Below are 18,075 nucleotides of genomic sequence, written 5' to 3'. Positions count from 1 at the left end.
TGTCACAGTGTTTAGAGGGTCTGTCACAGTGTTTAGAGGGTATATAACAGTGTTTAGAAGGTCTGTCAGTGTTTAGAGGGTCTGTCACAGTGTTTAGAGGGTCTGTCACAGTGTATAGAGGGTCTATCAGTGTTTAGAGGGTGTGATAGACCCTCTAAACACTGTAATAGACCCTCTAAACACTGTGATAGACCCTCTAAACACTGTTATAGACACTCTAAACACTGTGACAGACCCTCTAAACACTGTGACAGACCCTCTAAACACTGTGACAGACCGATAGACCCTCTAAACACTGTGATAGACCCTCTAAACACTGATAGACCCTCTAAACACAGTGATAGACCCTCTAAACACTGTGATAGACCCTCTAAACACTGTGACAGACCCTCTAAACACTGACTGACCCTCTAAACACTGTGACAGACCGATATACCCTCTAAACACTGTGATAGACCCTCTAAACACTGATAGACCCTCTAAACACAGTGATAGACCCTCTAAACACTGTGATAGATCTGTCACAGTGTTTAGAGGGTCTGTCAGTGTTTAGAGGGTCTATGAGTGTTTAGAGGGTCTATCACAGTGTTTGTCGGGTCTATCACAGTGTTTAGAGGGTCTATCACAGTGTTTGTCGGGTCTGTCACAGTGTTTAGAGGGTCTGTCACAGTGTTTAGAGGGTCTGTCACAGTGTTTAGAGGGTCTATCAGTGTTTAGAGGGTGTGATAGACCCTCTAAACACTGTGATAGACCCTCTAAACACTGTTATAGACCCTCTAAACACTGTGATAGACCCTCCAAACACTGATAGACCCTCTAAACACTGTGATAGATCTATCACAGTGTTTAGAGGGTCTATCACAGTGTTTAGAGGGTCCATCACAGTGTTTGTCGGGTCTATCACAGTGTTTAGAGGGTCTATCACAGTGTTTGTCGGGTCTATCACAGTGTTTAGAGGGTCTGTCACAGTGTTTAGAGGGTCTGTCACAGTGTTTAGAGGGTCTATCAGTGTTTAGAGGGTCTATCAGTGTTTAGAGGGTCTATCACAGTGTTTAGAGGGTTTATCACAGTGTTTAGAGGGTCTGTCAGTGTTTAGAGGGTCTGTCACAGTGTTTAGAGGGTCTATCAGTGTTTAGAGGGTGTGATAGACCCTCTAAACACTGTGATAGACCCTCCAAACACTGTGATAGACCCTCTAAACACTGTGATAGATCTATCACAGTGTTTAGAGGGTCTATCACAGTGTTTAGAGGGTCCATCACAGTGTTTGTCGGGTCTATCACAGTGTTTAGAGGGTCTATCACAGTGTTTGTCGGGTCTATCACAGTGTTTAGAGGGTCTATCAGTGTTTAGAGGGTGTGATAGACCCTCTAAACACTGTGATAGACCCTCTAAACACTGTGATAGACCCTCTAAACACTGTGATAGACCCTCTAAACACTGTGACAGACCCTCTAAACACTGATAGACCCTCTAAAGACTGTGATAGACCCGACAAACACTGTGATAGACCCTCTAAACACTGCGATAGACCCTCTAAACACTGATAGACCCTCAAAACACTGTGATAGACCCGACAAACACTGTGATAGATCTATCACAGTGTTTAGAGGGTCTATCACAGTGTTTGTCGGGTCTATCACAGTGTTTGTCGGGTCTATCACAGTGTTTAGAGAGTCTGTCACAGTGTTTAGAGGGTCTATCAGTGTTTAGAGGGTCTATCACAGTGTTTAGAGGGTCTGTCACAGTGTTTAGAGGCTCTGATACAGTGTTTAGAGGGTCTATCAGTGTTTAGAGGGTGTGATAGACCCTCTAAACACTGATAGACCCTCTAAACACTGTGATAGACCCTCTAAACACTGTTATAGACACTCTAAACACTGCGATAGACCCTCTAAACACTGATAGACCCTCTAAACACTGTGATAGACCCTCTAAACACTGTGATAGACCCTCTAAACACTGTTATAGACACTCTAAACACTGCGATAGACCCTCTAAACACTGATAGACCCTCTAAACACTGTGATAGACCCTCTAAACACTGTGATAGACCCTCTAAACACTGTGACAGACCCTCTAAACACTGTGATAGACCCTCTAAACACTGTGATAGATCTATATCACAGTGTTTAGAGGGTCTATCACAGTGTTTGTCGGGTCTATCACAGTGTTTAGAGGGTCTGTCAGTGTTTAGAGCAGGGGTGCCCAACCATTTTTGAACCAAGATCTACTTTTTAATTTACCACCTAGCCGAGAGCTACCAGCCAAAATTGTATATTGTAAGCCGTCATTTAAGGCTTTATAAAAGCAGCATAATGAATACAAATCTGTCAGTGCCGAGTCCGACCTCATCTTAAATAACAAACAGCATTGCTTGTTGTAGTTAACAAGGAGAGGCAGAGTTGATTTTGCAAAAAAAAAGAAATAAAAAAAAAAGAAATTATAATCTAATTTTATTAATCAAGATCTACTTGAAATCAGCCCGCGATCTACCCGTCGATCGCGATCGACTGGTTGGGCACCACTGGTTTAGAGGGTCTATCACAGTGTTTGTAGGGTTTGTAATCACTCGTTTAGCATTTCAAATATTTTAATATTTAAATAAATAAAACTTACATCAGCAGTTTCTCCGTAGGCTCCTTGAAATACACCATAAGGAGTCTTCTCCGAAGCCTCTGGATCATATCTGGCCAGAACTTCCCTGATCTCCGGGTTGTCCAGTTTCTGGCAGAACTGCAGGATGGTCCGTCCTCTCTGACCCAGGGCATCTTGGATCTTTTGAAGGGCATCGGTGTCTGTCAGGAGGCCAAAGTGGGAGAAAAGCCCCGTCTGAGCGAAGAAAAGGCCATTCCTCTTTGAGCTCCACCATCGTTGGTGCAGGCATTTTGTTCAAGTACCGCTGCAGGATGACGTAGGTCCTCTCCATCAGAAGTTCTGCTCTCTGCCCCACCCATCCCTTCCTCTGTGTACAGACATACAAATACATGTAATGAGTACCCAAGTAACAACAATTAAATTTGATGTCGCCACCTCTGGGAAATTGAGTGGCAAACCTTTAATTTCATGCTATCTCATCATTACTCATTCTGAATATTAAGGTGGCCTTTTTGCTTAATGTGGGATGTTTATTCATGTGTCAATTGACCAAAAGTAAAGTAGATTGCATGCCTGAGTAGATGTTCCGCAGATCCCTTTTCAAAGCCCCCAAGGCTTCCTGTCTCCCCGTCCGGTATGTCTGCTGGGCCCCACCTCACACACCTAGGGATAGGAAGGAATCATAGGTTAACTCAATACTATTGGGGGAAATTATTATTAAATTATATTTTACAAATCGGATACATAATTTAAACATTCAATCCAAATAACCTAAGTTAGTCTAGCATGGCAGTGCCCCTGTAACCCCTAATTGCTCCCAATGGAGTGTGAATGGAGAGGACACTGGCGCTGTTTTGCCACCCGTACACATACCCATATTGGTTGACAGGACTTCTCATCAGCCTGGACTCTCCTGCCACTCCAGTGTGTCGTCTTCCCTCTCTGCGGCGTCTAGCCTTCTTTAAATACAAGGAGACTAACACTAAACAGCAAAAAAAATGTATGATGCTGTTAAATGATAAGTTCACAATTTGACTGTAGACCCCTCTACCATGAACCTGAAACACAGAACCAATAATTTCACTCATCACTGCAGTGTTGAGCTTACTTCTGTTCATCACATATGGGACATAAGATCTCTCCCTGTGCAAGCTGTGTAAGGATGATGAACCTTCAACCTATTAAAGAAAAGAAAAGAAAATTAGAATCAGTGAAGCAAATGTGACCACTGTGTTTCTGTCCTGTGTGAATAACGGACACGGGAGTCGAGATGGATGGAGCACTTCTCTTTTACTGAGCTGTGAATGGGACACACAACCAGCAGGTTAACCTGTTCCACCCGAGTGTTGCATAAAATGTGCGTTTTTAATATCAAACGTATTCAAGTATTAACATCACTAACATGTCACAAAAGCATGTAGAATGTATATTATCATCAATACGTTAGTTTAGCAATAGGTTAAAAGTGCCATTAGATAGATTTAACTTTTCGATTGGCTGAAGTATATTCCGAGAGGGCGACCATTTTGGAACTTTTGAACCGTGGGAATTTTTCTGAACTACACTTCCTGGAAGATTATAATGGGATTCAAGGTTCAGAGTTCTGTATGAATTATTTCAATAACTGTTATTATTCGGGATAATAAGCCACAAAAGGTAACGTTTGACAAATTTTAAAACGCTATTGAAGATATAATGCTTGTTTGCAAAGTTTGCTGGAGCCACTTCATCCAGAAGGGCACACCCCGGTCAGAGAGCGGACGCAGACACAGAGAACAGTCCTTTCGTATTTATTAAGGATTCTGTTGTTGAGCGATATGCTTCCATCCAGGTCGTAGGGCTGGATGGAGCGATCAAAGATTGAGTGAGTGGTGTTCTGCAACAGATAAGCAGAACACACAATAATTAACAGAGGTACATGCTTATTAATCATAACCTGAACACACAGCAAAATATGCTATCTAGCATATTAGCATTGGCTGCATGGACCAAACATAATGCGCACAACTGAAAGGATGCTATCTAGCATGTTAGCATCGGCCGCATGGACCAAACATAATGCACACAACTGAAAGGATGCTATCTAGCATATTAGCATTGGCTGCATGGACCAAACATAATGCACACAACTGAAAGGATGCTATCTAGCATATTAGCATTGGCTGCATGGACCAAACATAATGCACACAACTGAAAAAGATGCTATCTAGCATATTAGCATTGGCCGCATGGACCAAACATAATGCACACAACTGAAAAGATGCTATCTAGCATATTAGCATCGGCCGCATGGACCAACATAACAAGTAAATGGCAGAATGCAATGGCATCCAGAACACACAACTGAAGAGATGCTATAGCATTATTGGCATTAGCATAGCTCAATTAGCAGCATGAATTAACACAACGTAGCAAACCAAATCATAGTCACACATGCATGTCACAGCATCTCAACACATAAGGCAGGCTACATATGACATGTATCCATCATTACCATAGGCACTATATTTGTAGGCTATTGGTGACTTACTTAGTTCATGAACGCACTCTTACTGGGAAAGCAGACAGCAATGGAACACATGGGGGCAAGATGGCCGCTGTATTTAAACCCATTAGGACCCCTGGGCTGTCCAGAGAGATGCCAGACTATAAATAATAGGACCCCTGGGCCATCAAAGAAGTGCCTGACTGGAAATGACAATACACAGCATAACAAATCATGGGGAATTTACAACAGCCGCCCCAAGAATAGCATAGCTATTATGTAAACAGTCAAATTCCCTAAGTGGCTACCGAGGTCTCTGATTGTCGCCATCATTTGCCACAGTCGGGTCGGGAGCGTAGGACACTTGTGGCAGGGAGGCATCCCGCCGCCCCATCAGCAACCTGTTTGGTGTCACATAATGGTGGCTTAAGGGGCCGCAACCGGGCAGGAGGTAAGTCTGCCACCATTGGAGCCACCGGCTCCCACCTCCACTTCCTACATCCTGTGCAGGTCCTCTGATGATGCTTGATGGCCCGTCTTCCCCACAGGACCCAGTACTGGTGCCTGATCTCTGCGAAGACCCTATCGGGCCCTGGGTGGAGTAGGCGGGCATCTACATCCTTGATGAGTTTCGTCACTGCATGTCCAGGATCGAGAACTATGGGGTGGATGTCAGTAGAACAGGAGGTGTCCAGGTGACAAGAGCGTCCACCAATTTGGAGAAGACCCATTGTATGATCCATCTCTGGTGAGAGCGTACTGAGCTTACTACTGGGCAGTACTGGGTTTCCAGCTCTGAGACACTTAAATCCCTCTGGGAAGCAGTCCGCCTGGCTGGTCTTCAGCAGGAAGACTTCGGTGTCATGCAGGTTAGGTTGAGGTAAGGAGGAGTCGGCCGCCGCCCCGTGATGGGTGAACCATGACTCGTCAGACTCATTTACCGCTTCTTCACCCAGCTTGGCAACACATCCTCCATCGAGCTTTTTGATCTCTGCTCCAGTGATTTGAGCCTTAGCTGAATCTCCTACCAGTCTTTGCTCTGTGTTACGGGGCATTGGCATGACTGCTTTGGCAGTGGCTTTCAGTGGTGGCGCGTCCTTTGCGCGGAGCAGAGGCGTGGCGTATCGGAGTGTGTCACCAACCTTCACCCTCTCAGTGCGTGCTTCCAGGATGCCCACAGTCTCGTGGTCCAGACGGGCCCTTACTGCTAGCTTTCCACTTCTAAATGGAAGCACATCAAGCTGCCAGAGACGTTCAACGTGTTGATAGAGGTCGTCCGGTGCAGACTTGAGAGAGGTAAAGTAGCATGAAGTAGCCTGTGACGCAAGACCATCTGGGCCTTGGAGTGCCCAGCCGAGCGCTGTGTGGACTGCTGCGGGTCCACCTTTGGGGCCGAATCTGATGGGTTCTTGGGATGTGATCAGATGGGTGCAGTCTGCACCAATTAGCAGTAGTGGATGCACTTGACTGAAGTCCTGCAATGGGAGCCCCCTCAGGTGGCGATAGCGTTCCTGAAGCGCAGTCACAGGGTAAGACTGCTCGGACAGGGCTAATCGACCTGCTGTGAAGGCGCCCTTCACCAGGTGCTGTTCAGAAGGATGAGTCAGGGAGGCCACATGGAAATCTACAGACTTGCCAGTGAGGCGAGCCACGTCCTGGCGAATCGTCCGCAGTGCGAGGGACTCCACTTCGCCTTTAAGGTCCAGGTGTCGAGCTGCAGCAGGCAGTATTATCGTGCGTTCAGCTCCATCGTCTAGGATCGCATAAGTGTGCAGTGACTTGCTCCCGTTAGTAATGACGATTGGTACCACCTTAAGGTACACCTTCCCTCCTTGTTTGGAGTTGGAGAGCGAGGCACCATCCTTTGGTGTGATGAGGTAGGCACGGGGACCCGGCTTGGCGATGGCGTGGAGAACTCTGAGGTGGACCTCCTGGCACTCACTGCATGGTTTCCTCAAGGTGCAGGCATCTTGCTCATGGCTGGTACGACCGCAATTACGACAACGTTTGCCATTTGCTATCCACTTCTCAACCTTTCCCGGCGAGCATTGGACAATGTCTGGACACTGCGATAGGTAGTGCTCGGCACTCCTACAGAAGAGACACATCCTCTTGAACTTCTGCTTCTTGGCTTCTGATTGAGATGTCTCAGCAGGCTGGTGGCTGTCTTGTTTAGGCTTGGCGGAGCCATAATAAACAGAGAAAGGCTGGTTGCAAGGTCTGGGTGGGGGAACTTGCTTGTCTCTGTTAGAGAACTGTGTCCCTTCCATCCGATGTCGCTGTGCCATTCTCTCTGACAGTCTTTGAGCTTCAGCCTTTACCCTGAGCCAGTCGGCGAGGTCTCGAAGGTCGTACGGGTTTAGGCTGGTCGTGTCGAGGCGACCTCGAGCCTAAATGGCAGAATGCAATGGCATCCAGAACACACAACTGAAGAGATGCTATAGCATTATTGGCATTAGCATAGCTCAATTAGCAGCATGAATTAACACAACGTAGCAAACCAAATCATAGTCACACATGCATGTCACAGCATCTCAACACATAAGGCAGGCTACATATGACATGTATCCATCATTACCATAGGCACTATATTTGTAGGCTATTGGTGACTTACTTAGTTCATGAACGCACTCTTACTGGGAAAGCAGACAGCAATGGAACACATGGGGGCAAGATGGCCGCTGTATTTAAACCCATTAGGACCCCTGGGCTGTCCAGAGAGATGCCAGACTATAAATAATAGGACCCCTGGGCCATCAAAGAAGTGCCTGACTGGAAATGACAATACACAGCATAACAAATCATGGGGAATTTACAACAACGCAGTATAGTTTCTCTTCCCTATACTATTGTTAACATGTAGGAACAATTAGATCTGAAATTAGTTTCAAAACGGTTGCACTGTGGGGAAAATTTAAAAGTACAGTAGATTACAGTAGATTATTATCTGTTATTATGCATGCCTGGTGATACTAAATCCAAATATGACCAAAAACGTTATCGCGATAAAATTATAAAATTATTTTCATATAATTCGATATCGATAATTATCGTCGATATAATGTATGTCAAGTTTAATTAACTTATTATGCTGCTGCGAATGTCTCGAGTCGAGTTGATGTCGTCATCAGTCCGCGCACGTTAGAAGTTAGCCGACAAGCGGAATATCTCATGGCAATGTAATAAATATGACACTAAAATACTCTCTTCCGCCACAATATATTGAAACGACGTCCACTGTATACCACACACTACTATGAACGTGGCCTCAGAATTCACCCCGCACACATACTCTGCACGTAAATATATAAAACATCGCTGTGCAAGCTAGTTAGCCTAGCCAGCCTGTTGTCTTATTATGCTGCTGCGAATGTCTCGAGTCGAGTTGATGTCGTCATCAGTCCGCGCACGTTAGAAGTTAGCCGACAAGCGGAATATCTCATGGCAATGTAATAAATATGACACTAAAATACTCTCTTCCGCCACAATATATTGAAACGACGTCCACTGTATACCACACACTACTATGAACGTGGCCTCAGAATTCACCCCGCACACATACTCTGCACGTAAATATATAAAACATCGCCGTGCAAGCTAGTTAGCCTAGCCAGCCTGTTGTTCCTAAGCGGTGTATTCCATGACAATGTGCTCAATATGATACTAAAATACTCTCTTCCGCCACAATATATTGAAACGACGTCCACTGTATACCACACACTACTATGAACGTGGCCTCAGAATTCACGCCGGACACATACTCGGCACGTAAATATATAAAACATCAGTAGGGAGCAGCTAGCTTAGCACAAGGACTGGAAGCAGTAGGAAGCAGCTAGCCTAGCTTAGCACAAGGGCTGGAAGCAGTAGGGACCAGCTAGCCTACCTAGCTTAGCACAAGGACTGGAAGCAGTACATTTACATTTAGTCATTTAGCTGACACTTTTATCCAAAGCGACTTACAAGTTCTGTACAACAAGTCATCAGGAAGCGTCATGCATTAAAGCAAGCAAGCATGGTAGCAGCCATGCAGCAATGCTATGCTAACTGAATGTGCCAGTGTATCCTGTTAAAAGTATAAATTTTTCGCTCTCATTCGAATACAGCATATAAGCCTTCTGACAACATTTTGAAACGTTACTGACGTTGGCCTACATAAAATGTATATATGTCATAGGTGGATATCACTAAACAGTAACACCAAGATCAAGACATATTCATTATAGCTAACAGCTATAGCTATTAGCTATTAGCTATTAGCTTCAGCTAGGAGGCACGCATAGCGGTTAATATAACATTCTCTAACATGAAAAAACAAACACACCACTAGTCCGCTGGCGTTTGCAATCGAAAGCATACATACAACATACAACATAATCGACATTATTGCCATGCAGTACTCACCAGTCTTAACGATGCAGAGAGAGACATGAGGTACGTAGCTGCCAGGAAGCTGCCGCACAGGTGCATTCTGGGAGGCGGGGCACAAGCGCAGTGCAGTCTGGGTGATGAGACAATGACGACAAACAGCATACGTTGAACAGCATTCGTTGATTCAACATTTATTAGATATTGGCATTTCAATCATTAAAATGCAACCACAAAACAATATTGATTCAATGACATGTTTTCAACATTAGTCAATTGCTTCAGCGGTTAATGGGTGATTCACCATCAATCGTCGACCTTAACCAAAAATCAAGCATTTTGACCATAAATCAACATTGAATTAACACCTTTTGCTATCTGGGGCCACATCAAGTATATTGTAATACCATGAGAGGTAACCAGGGCAGGTCAGGGTGGGGCAGTGCAATATAACTGAAAAACAGGCACAAAGTAGAAGGTTACAAAATGTATTGAAAAAAACTTCTTCAGACAAAATCATAAAACGTTGCCCTTTTAACTTGGTGTCTTTTTCCTATTCAACCAATCTTAATCAGTTAAGTACTTTCTTTAAAGGGGAACTATCTTATAAATGGCCTTTTTGAGTGTTTAGCATTGTTTCCTAGCTATGTGAACTTATATTAATATGATCTATGTCTCAAAATTCTCAAATATGGGCGCATTCTTCCAATTCTCCTCTCACAATATTCACCCTCACTGAACTGAGTCATTTGAAAATGTGCGCGATATGTGATGTCATAAAGACACCGCTGCATGTTAATGTTGAGATACAAGAACAGCTGCACACAGGCCCCCCCCAGTCCACATTAGCTCAAAACGGCTCGAGATCTTGAGGTAGAAAAATGCTGTTTTTGAGGACTTGATTAGAAATACAAAACAATGAATAAAAAAAATATATATATTACAGAGGTGTTCCATAGACTCACAGGAATTGTGTAAAAGTGCCCAAATAGTGAAAGAAATAGTAAAATAGTTCCCCTTTAATGTAGGTTGTCTTTTCCTTGTTGGTTTTTCCAGCTCCTTCTAGCCATGTGTTCTCTGTCCCTCTGCTCCCCTGGTTCTGTGTCTTCTGTGTGTGTTTTCTAGTCCTGCTTTAATTAGGTGGTCCAAGAAACTACACCTGTCAGGGGTGATGCATTCTGGGAGATGTAGTGTGTGTGCAATGGTGGCCATTTTGTGAAGTGGCAGCCTGTCCTGTATTATGGCAAAGTAGCACCTCTCTACTACATGTCCCCTTGTGATGCCACAATATATGTCTCTGTCTGACTGTGTGTGTGTTAGTGCGTGAATTCAGGGTGTCTGTGAGTAAGACGGAGGCGTCGGAGCGCTGCAGGCTGTGGGGGGCGGGGGTGTTGAGGGTGGAGTTCGACAGTCTGCTGCTGATGGAGCCGAAGACCAGAGACGTTCTGTACATCTGGCCGTACCGATACCTCAGACGCTTTGGACGCGACAAGGTACCTACCTTGACACTTCATCCTCAGCTCCCTCTCTTTAATTTTTTTTTAAATAAGAATACACTAACCTTCTTACTGTCCTATACTACCATGCACTCTTCATACTAACATTTACTACTATGCACTCAACACTGCAGCACCCGAGTTTCTGCACTGTTTGATGAACATTGCTACTCAGCTGAAAGAGGTGTACCCTTCCTGCTGACTTCCAATATAATAACCCCCTACCCAGGGGCGGATTTAGGATTGTAGGAGATCCGGGGCTTAGCCCAGATGGGCCCCCCCTTTTTTTTTCTTTTTTTTTACTTTTTTACTTTTTTTTTGAATTTTTTTTGAATTTCTTTTTTGGGCAGGTGTAACGGAGGTACCGCAGTCTATCCACAGTCACGAGGTACAAGTCGTGAAGTGGCTGTGGACGTTAAGCGGTACTGCAAGTAAACTCACTCCCCAGAGGCATCCAGACCCGGAAGCAAGAAGTGAATTCACTTCTTGCTTAGTGGTCTGTGATGCCGCCCGCGATGCGGGCGTCCGGGGTTCAACTCCCACTCAGGGCGATCCCTTAACAGGGGTCGAATCGACTAAAACACAACGCAGACAAGATCACACCGGCTACACGTGGTGCCGTTAGACCCGGATGCCCTGGGTGGAGTGAGTTTAGAGGGGTGAGTGTAACGGAGGTACCGCAGTCTATCCACAGTCACGAGGTACAAGTCGTGAAGTGGCTGTGGACGTTAAGCGGTACTGCAAGTAAACTCACTCCCCAGAGGCATCCAGACCCGGAAGCAAGAAGTGAATTCACTTCTTGCTTAGTGGTCTGTGATGCCGCCCGCAACGCGGGCGTCCGGGGTTCAACTCCCACTCAGGGCGATCCCTTAACAGGGGTCGAATCGACTAAAACACAACGCAGACAAGATCACACCGGCTACACAGGCAAGGGACAGATTTTTTTTGAATTTAATGAACCTGTACGTGCAATTTCCTGCATTATAGAGCCTTCAATCTTGACCAATAAAGCTGCTCTTTTCACTATAAAACTCAGTTAACCATAACATAGTTATGGTTAGATTTATATATTGGGGGGGGATATATCATATTTTTCATATAATCAAAAAGTGGTGGAGCAAGATCTTACCTTTGCTCCCCCAAGTTCAATAGTGGGAGAGCAGAGATGCTCCGAATGCTCTTATGGCCAGGCGTCTATGATTCACTGATACAAAGTAAAATAGTGCAGTGCAATAAAATAGTTAGTAAAATAGAATAAAATAATGCAATAGTGCATTGCAATAAAATAGTTATCATCGTATTTTTTCGGGAGGCCTGTAAGGAGTGCATTACAGTAGTCGAGTTGGCTTGAGATAAAGGCATGGATCTGGTTTTCAGCGTCCTTTTGATTTATAAATGGCCGTACTTTAGCTATGTTTCTAAGGTGGAAGAATTAAGTTTTTGTCAACTTGTTGATTGTGATTTAAAGCTTAGGTCTGAGTCTACCATAACACCAAGACTTAACTCACTCAAATACAGTTAGCAGCTGGATAGAACACAGATGGAAATTAGCTTCTGCTAAATCTGGTGCAAACATATTTTCATGTAACAATGATGAATTGTAAATTTTTTTTTTTTTTAAATAGATTCGGGGCTTTTCAGAATACATCCGGGGCTTGAGCCCAGGTAGCCACCCCCTAGCTCCGCCCCTGCCCCTACCCCTATCTACCTCTATCTAACCCTATCTACTTCTATCTACCCCTATCTACCTCTATCTACCCCCATCTACCCCTATCTACCTCTATCTACCCCATCTAACACTATCTATTTCTATCTACCCCATTTACCTCTATCTACCCCTATCTACCTCTATCTAACCCATCTAACCCTATCTATTTATATACCTATATCTACCTCTATCTACCTATATCTATCTCTCTATACACCATCTACTGCTATCTACCTCTATCTACCCCATCTACCCCTATCTACCTCTATCTACCCCATCTACCCCTATCTATTTCTATCTACCCCATTTACCTCTATCTACATATATCTACCCCTACCTAACCCCGTCTAACAGGACAGCTCTTATCTCTCCCCCTCCAGCTTCTCATCCTCCATCTCAATGTTTTGCTCTTATTCAACTCTCTGTTGCCTCCTCCTCCTCCTAGACTACGTTCTCCTTCGAGGCAGGGAGGAGGTGTGACTCCGGGGAGGGGAGCTTTGAGTTTGACACCAAACAGGGCAACGCTGTGTTCCAGGCCGTGGAGGCTGCCATCAACCTGCAGCGCACTGCCCTCCAGAGACGGAGTTCAGCGGGAGGGCGGGAGCCCACAGAGAACCACCCCGAGCCCCGGACCCAGTCTCTCCCCCAGGCCTGCTGCCCGCCACAGACACAGGTTACACACTTCTCCTTCTGTCTTTAACCTAGAATCAAATGACAAGGATGATCTGATCTGCCTCCCACTGGGACATCTGTCTCCCACTGGGACATCTGTCTCCCACTGGGACATCTGTCTCCCACTGGAAGATCCAACCGTTTCATGACGACAGTAGTGACTCGTTGTGGTCTTATAACGGAGGCTTTGCACAGAATGTTTGTGTAGTTCTCTGTCATCCGACATGGCTGCCTGTATAATATAGCAGCCGTTCTTTTGTACATGGCAACGGAAGACATGACGGTTGCTATGTGCAAAACAAAGGTTGAGAAACAAACATAATCATTGGTGTATTATCACTGGATCTTGTAAACAAGTTGCAGTGGATGAGTAATAGCATACATTTTCCAGTGTTTTACTTACTCTGCCACTACACAGGGATGTGCAGTGGTGGAAGAAGTACACAGTTCCTTTACTTAAGTAAAAGTAGAAATACTCAGATAAATGCCATGTTGGGAGCGAGACAACAACACAGACAAGGCCTTTATTCAAACATAAGCAGTGATGCTTGCTTTGTTTGACTCTTCACTTACTGAAGTGAAGTGGATTTCCCAAGCTATTTCGGTTCTGCTCTGCTCAGAACCGGGTTGCGTTAGTACTCTGCGTTGTGATTCAATACTTTAAAGCTCTGGGAATCACTTCTCTTCTTTCAGCGGTGCAGGCAGAAGGAATTAGGAGGAAAAGGTAGTATATCAGCTGTTTAATCAAAGTTTAAGAGTTGATACAAATTACAATAAGAATGCTATAGTTGTGATCAAAAACACTGTGCCGTAAGTGATACAACTAGACTAAAGAGAATGATAGTTGATTAGTTGTTGAAAGTCTTTGTTCTGTGCTGATAACAAAGAGTTGGTTTTCCCTCCAAAGAGTTCCTTTGTTCTTGCCGCCTGCTGCCTTGTGGATGAGATGGTAGAGAGGTCTTGTCGTGTCGGTTGGGTTGTTCAGAGTCCTTCTTCCCCCCATCACACCCCATTATATCCCCAAGGCCCAGTGCCTCGGAGTGATGACCTCATCATATTCTTTCCTCCAATGCCAGGCCGGCTTAGCTTGCATTTGAAAATAGGGGTTTGGCTTATAGGCCAAACCCCCTTCACATTAACCCAGAGAATATTTTCCCTGTATTTTTACTTAAACACATTACTTGAATACTTTGATGAACCTCAAGATATATTGATTACATAAACACAGATAATCATACTTAAACACATTACTTGTACAAATTACAATAATACAGTTTTAGTATGACTTCATAATTATTACCACAATGTAAAACACTTTTAATTATATTTTGTGTGTGTGTGTGTGTGTGTCCTCTGATTGTGTGAATGTGTGTATGTGTGTCTATGTGTGTGCATGTGTCCTCTGATTGTGTGAATGTGTGTATGTGTGTCTATGTGTGTCTGTGTGTGTGTGTGTGTGTACGTGTGTCTATGTGTGTCTATGTGTCTGTGTGTGTAACTATGTGTGTGTGTGTGTGTGTGTGTGAATGTGTGTGTGTGTGAGTCTCAGGAGACTCCAGCCTAATAGTCTCACATTGATGCAATCACTCCCGAAAGGGGAAGAAGATTGACTTGTTCAAACAGTTTAGGTGCATGTCCTTGTGTCCCCCAGGCCGTAAAGCAGCTGATAACACTTCATGGGCGCTTTGACCCTTTTAACCTCATCACCTCATTGTGTTTGCTAGGACTTATCTGAAATCCTTCCTGTCCCACCCTAGGAACCAGATGGTTCTATTGTTATAAACATTCTACCTCAGTAAACACACATAAGTTACTACTCAGATTTTAGCTTTTACAGCCGGCTATTTTAAGTGGCCCGGGACACAATCTGTTGGGAGGATTCTTGTGTTGTCTTACTGTTGCAGCTGTTATCCCTAAATATAATACCTTAGTTTGATTGTTGTTCCACTTTGACTGTTTCTTTAAGACTTTTACACAACAGTTTGATTAGATCTTTGATGATCTATGTTTGGATTTTACCACAGTTCCCCACTTGGATAGTTTACCTATCCTTAATATGTCAAACATAGATATCAATCTCTACACACTACTATCTAGATAACACTTAAGACATTTTAAATCATATTAGGATAAAATATATATCTGATTTGCCACACTCAGATCCTAAAATTCAAATTAGCCATTTCAGTTTTTGTGATCGTGTGCACAGTCTTTAACAACCTGTTCTCGTACCAAGATCAATTTCCATTGGTTTCAACTGTGAGTTGTCAAATTCTGACTTGGAGCATTGAGGAGGGGGGTCTATGTTTTCTAGATTTGACCCGGCCTCCTCTTTATTGCTCAGAGCTGGTGCAGTATCACGACTGCTGGGTGCAACTCCCCATTCTGGGAGGTGGAATTTAGAAAGCAAATTGCCTTTCTCATCACACTCCATCTTCTGTCGAGCACATCTTGACTCGTGTTGACCTCTATTTGGGGGTAGAGCCCCCTGCTGTATCTTCTATTGCTGTCACAGCGGTGGGGAGGTCGTCGCTGGCTGCTCGACCCTTTCGCTGGTTGACCCCCTGGTCAATGGTTGAGGCCTTGCTTCTGTTGACAGCCGGAGTTGTTGCTGAGGTCTAGCCGCCTGTCTCCTCGTTGGTTGTCTGTCGTTTCCCTCTGAAGCCTCAAGACTCGGTCACTGCGTTGGCCAAGACTCTCCCGGCCCGAGAGGTAGGCGTCTCCTGGTTCTCCGCAGTGTTGTGGTTCCCCATGGAACCGCTGGGTAGACACTAGCCAGTGTCCTGGATCAACAGTACCGATGGAGTCCTCGGTCTTCCTTGTACCACACTCTGATGACTGCTGATTCCCCAATCTCCCATCCTTATCCTGCAGTGAATATATATCGCTTCGGGGGACAGTGCAGGTCACTTCTACCACAACAATTGATTGAGAATCCATAATTTTCCTCCCTCAGACTCTCTTTACTGGTCTGAGCTTTGACAACTTTCTTTTCCAAATCATTTATCTATATATTTCATGGCTTCTAGATCATAAAATTTCAAAATTCTGAAAAATTCACATGGCTCTCATTATATTATGCTGTCAAAACAGTATACTCCTCCACCTCTCGATGTGGAATACACATTCAAACATCGTTACCGTCGTCCTTTGAACAGCCGCACCCGGACCGGACGGTCAGCACTGACACATCCACTCTCCCAGTAACCTGTGTGTATGGCAACAGATCACAGTCCGCCTTAAACACACATCTTCCACACCACAAGCCAATTATCAATTGCACATGTTCACACCCTACACAAGACTAATTTGGCCAATAGCGACCAAACCTATTGAGCTTCATTAATGTACAGAGAATCATGCTTCCCAACACTTTCACCAATCACGACACACCCCCAGCCCCTAACACCGGGTATTCAATGGGCGGAGAACAAAAATCCATAACTAGCTCATGTTCCTTCACTCTGTTCCCAGTCCATTTTACAGACATATACTACCCTGTCCTGATGTGTCGAGATCACTCGCAGCTTGCCAGGTACCCTAAGAAAAAATATACAGAAAGAAAGAAAACAGAAAACAAAACACACAAAGAAAAATCATGCCAAACCAATAAATGAAAAAATAAACCAAACTTGTGAGCTTTTTCTTTTTTCTTCTGAGCTCATTTTTAACCTATCATCTAGAGGCTTATGCACCCCCGTATTAACTAAGAAACAAAAAAGGGAAATCAAATGAATAAACAAAATGAACGCTCCCGGCCTAAGTCAGGAATTGCTCGTAACACACTAGAAAAGAGAAGTAAAAATAAAAGTAAATAAACACCTATATCTATTGCTCATAACTGTTAATACGCTTCTATCAATACTATAAAATACTAGAAACAACTATGAGTCTTTTTAATTTCTTAATCATGCAGTCCACCCTTTGATCAATCTGAATGTTGACCAAGCATGGATAATTTACTGATCACTAGCTGCCGCAGTGTCACATCATCACACTGTCTAATATTGATTAACTGTTTAACATAATTTGATCCTCTTGTTAGTCTGATTAGTTCATGCATTTGTCAGTCACTCATACATCCGTTTTTAGTAACTTTCATTCATAATCTAATCACCTAACACCTCTATCTATTTTTATTTTTTATTTTTATTCTAATCTAATTAGGAGCATATTTTATCATTCAATATATCCCACCTCTACCCTAGTCAGTTGCATATATTTTTATTCTGCCGGTGGCCTCTGCAGACATGACCTTTGAAAATGACCTTTCACTCCACAGATCCAACAACACTGGCGGTCTCCCCCGGGTTGTGGGACCCGGTGGGTCAGTCGCCTGTGACCGGATGACACTGGGGTCATCGGGCCCCGAGCATGTCCTGGCGGTATGCCATCATCGCCATGGTTCCCTGGAGCCTGTTCAGAGGAGAAAGCCACGTACCTATTTGGTTCAGTCACAGTCCCTTGAGCACATTCCCGAGAAAGGTGTCCGAGAGTCCCGCACGACCAATACTCCATCCGCCGCACCGCGTATCCATTCGGATTCCTGCCTCTGCCTCCACCTCTTCCTCGTGGTTGCCACCCGATTGCCCCTCTCGACCTTTGTTGTTGTTCTGGCGCAGGACCCCCTTGTGTTCCCGCTTGAGCCCGTCTCTGGCCATCTGGTTCTCCATTGGAACCTGTCTCCCCTCCGGGCTGTGTGGACTGGATTAGGCCTTGGAGGTATTCCACTACCTGTCTAGCCTCGG

The 18,075-nt window shown here is 44.4% G+C and overlaps 1 protein-coding gene across 1 annotated transcript in view; it reads left to right on the top strand.

Moving 5' to 3' along the window:
- The window catches only part of LOC311223287 (docking protein 2-like), a 103,466-nt gene that overhangs the window by 66,744 nt on the left and 18,647 nt on the right, over window positions 1–18,075 (top strand). Inside the window, exons 5-6 of the mRNA XM_084308080.1 lie at window positions 10,772–10,944; window positions 13,101–13,328. Of these exons, the coding sequence (XP_084164206.1) occupies window positions 10,772–10,944; window positions 13,101–13,328 (401 nt within the window). The remainder of the gene's footprint in view (window positions 1–10,771; window positions 10,945–13,100; window positions 13,329–18,075) is intronic.

Source organism: Notolepis coatsorum, assembly GCF_963971535.1.
Source record: "Notolepis coatsorum genome assembly, chromosome: 2".
In the NCBI taxonomy this organism is placed as follows: Eukaryota; Metazoa; Chordata; class Actinopteri; order Aulopiformes; family Paralepididae; genus Notolepis; species Notolepis coatsorum.
This window is presented reverse-complemented; position numbering and strand designations above follow the sequence as displayed.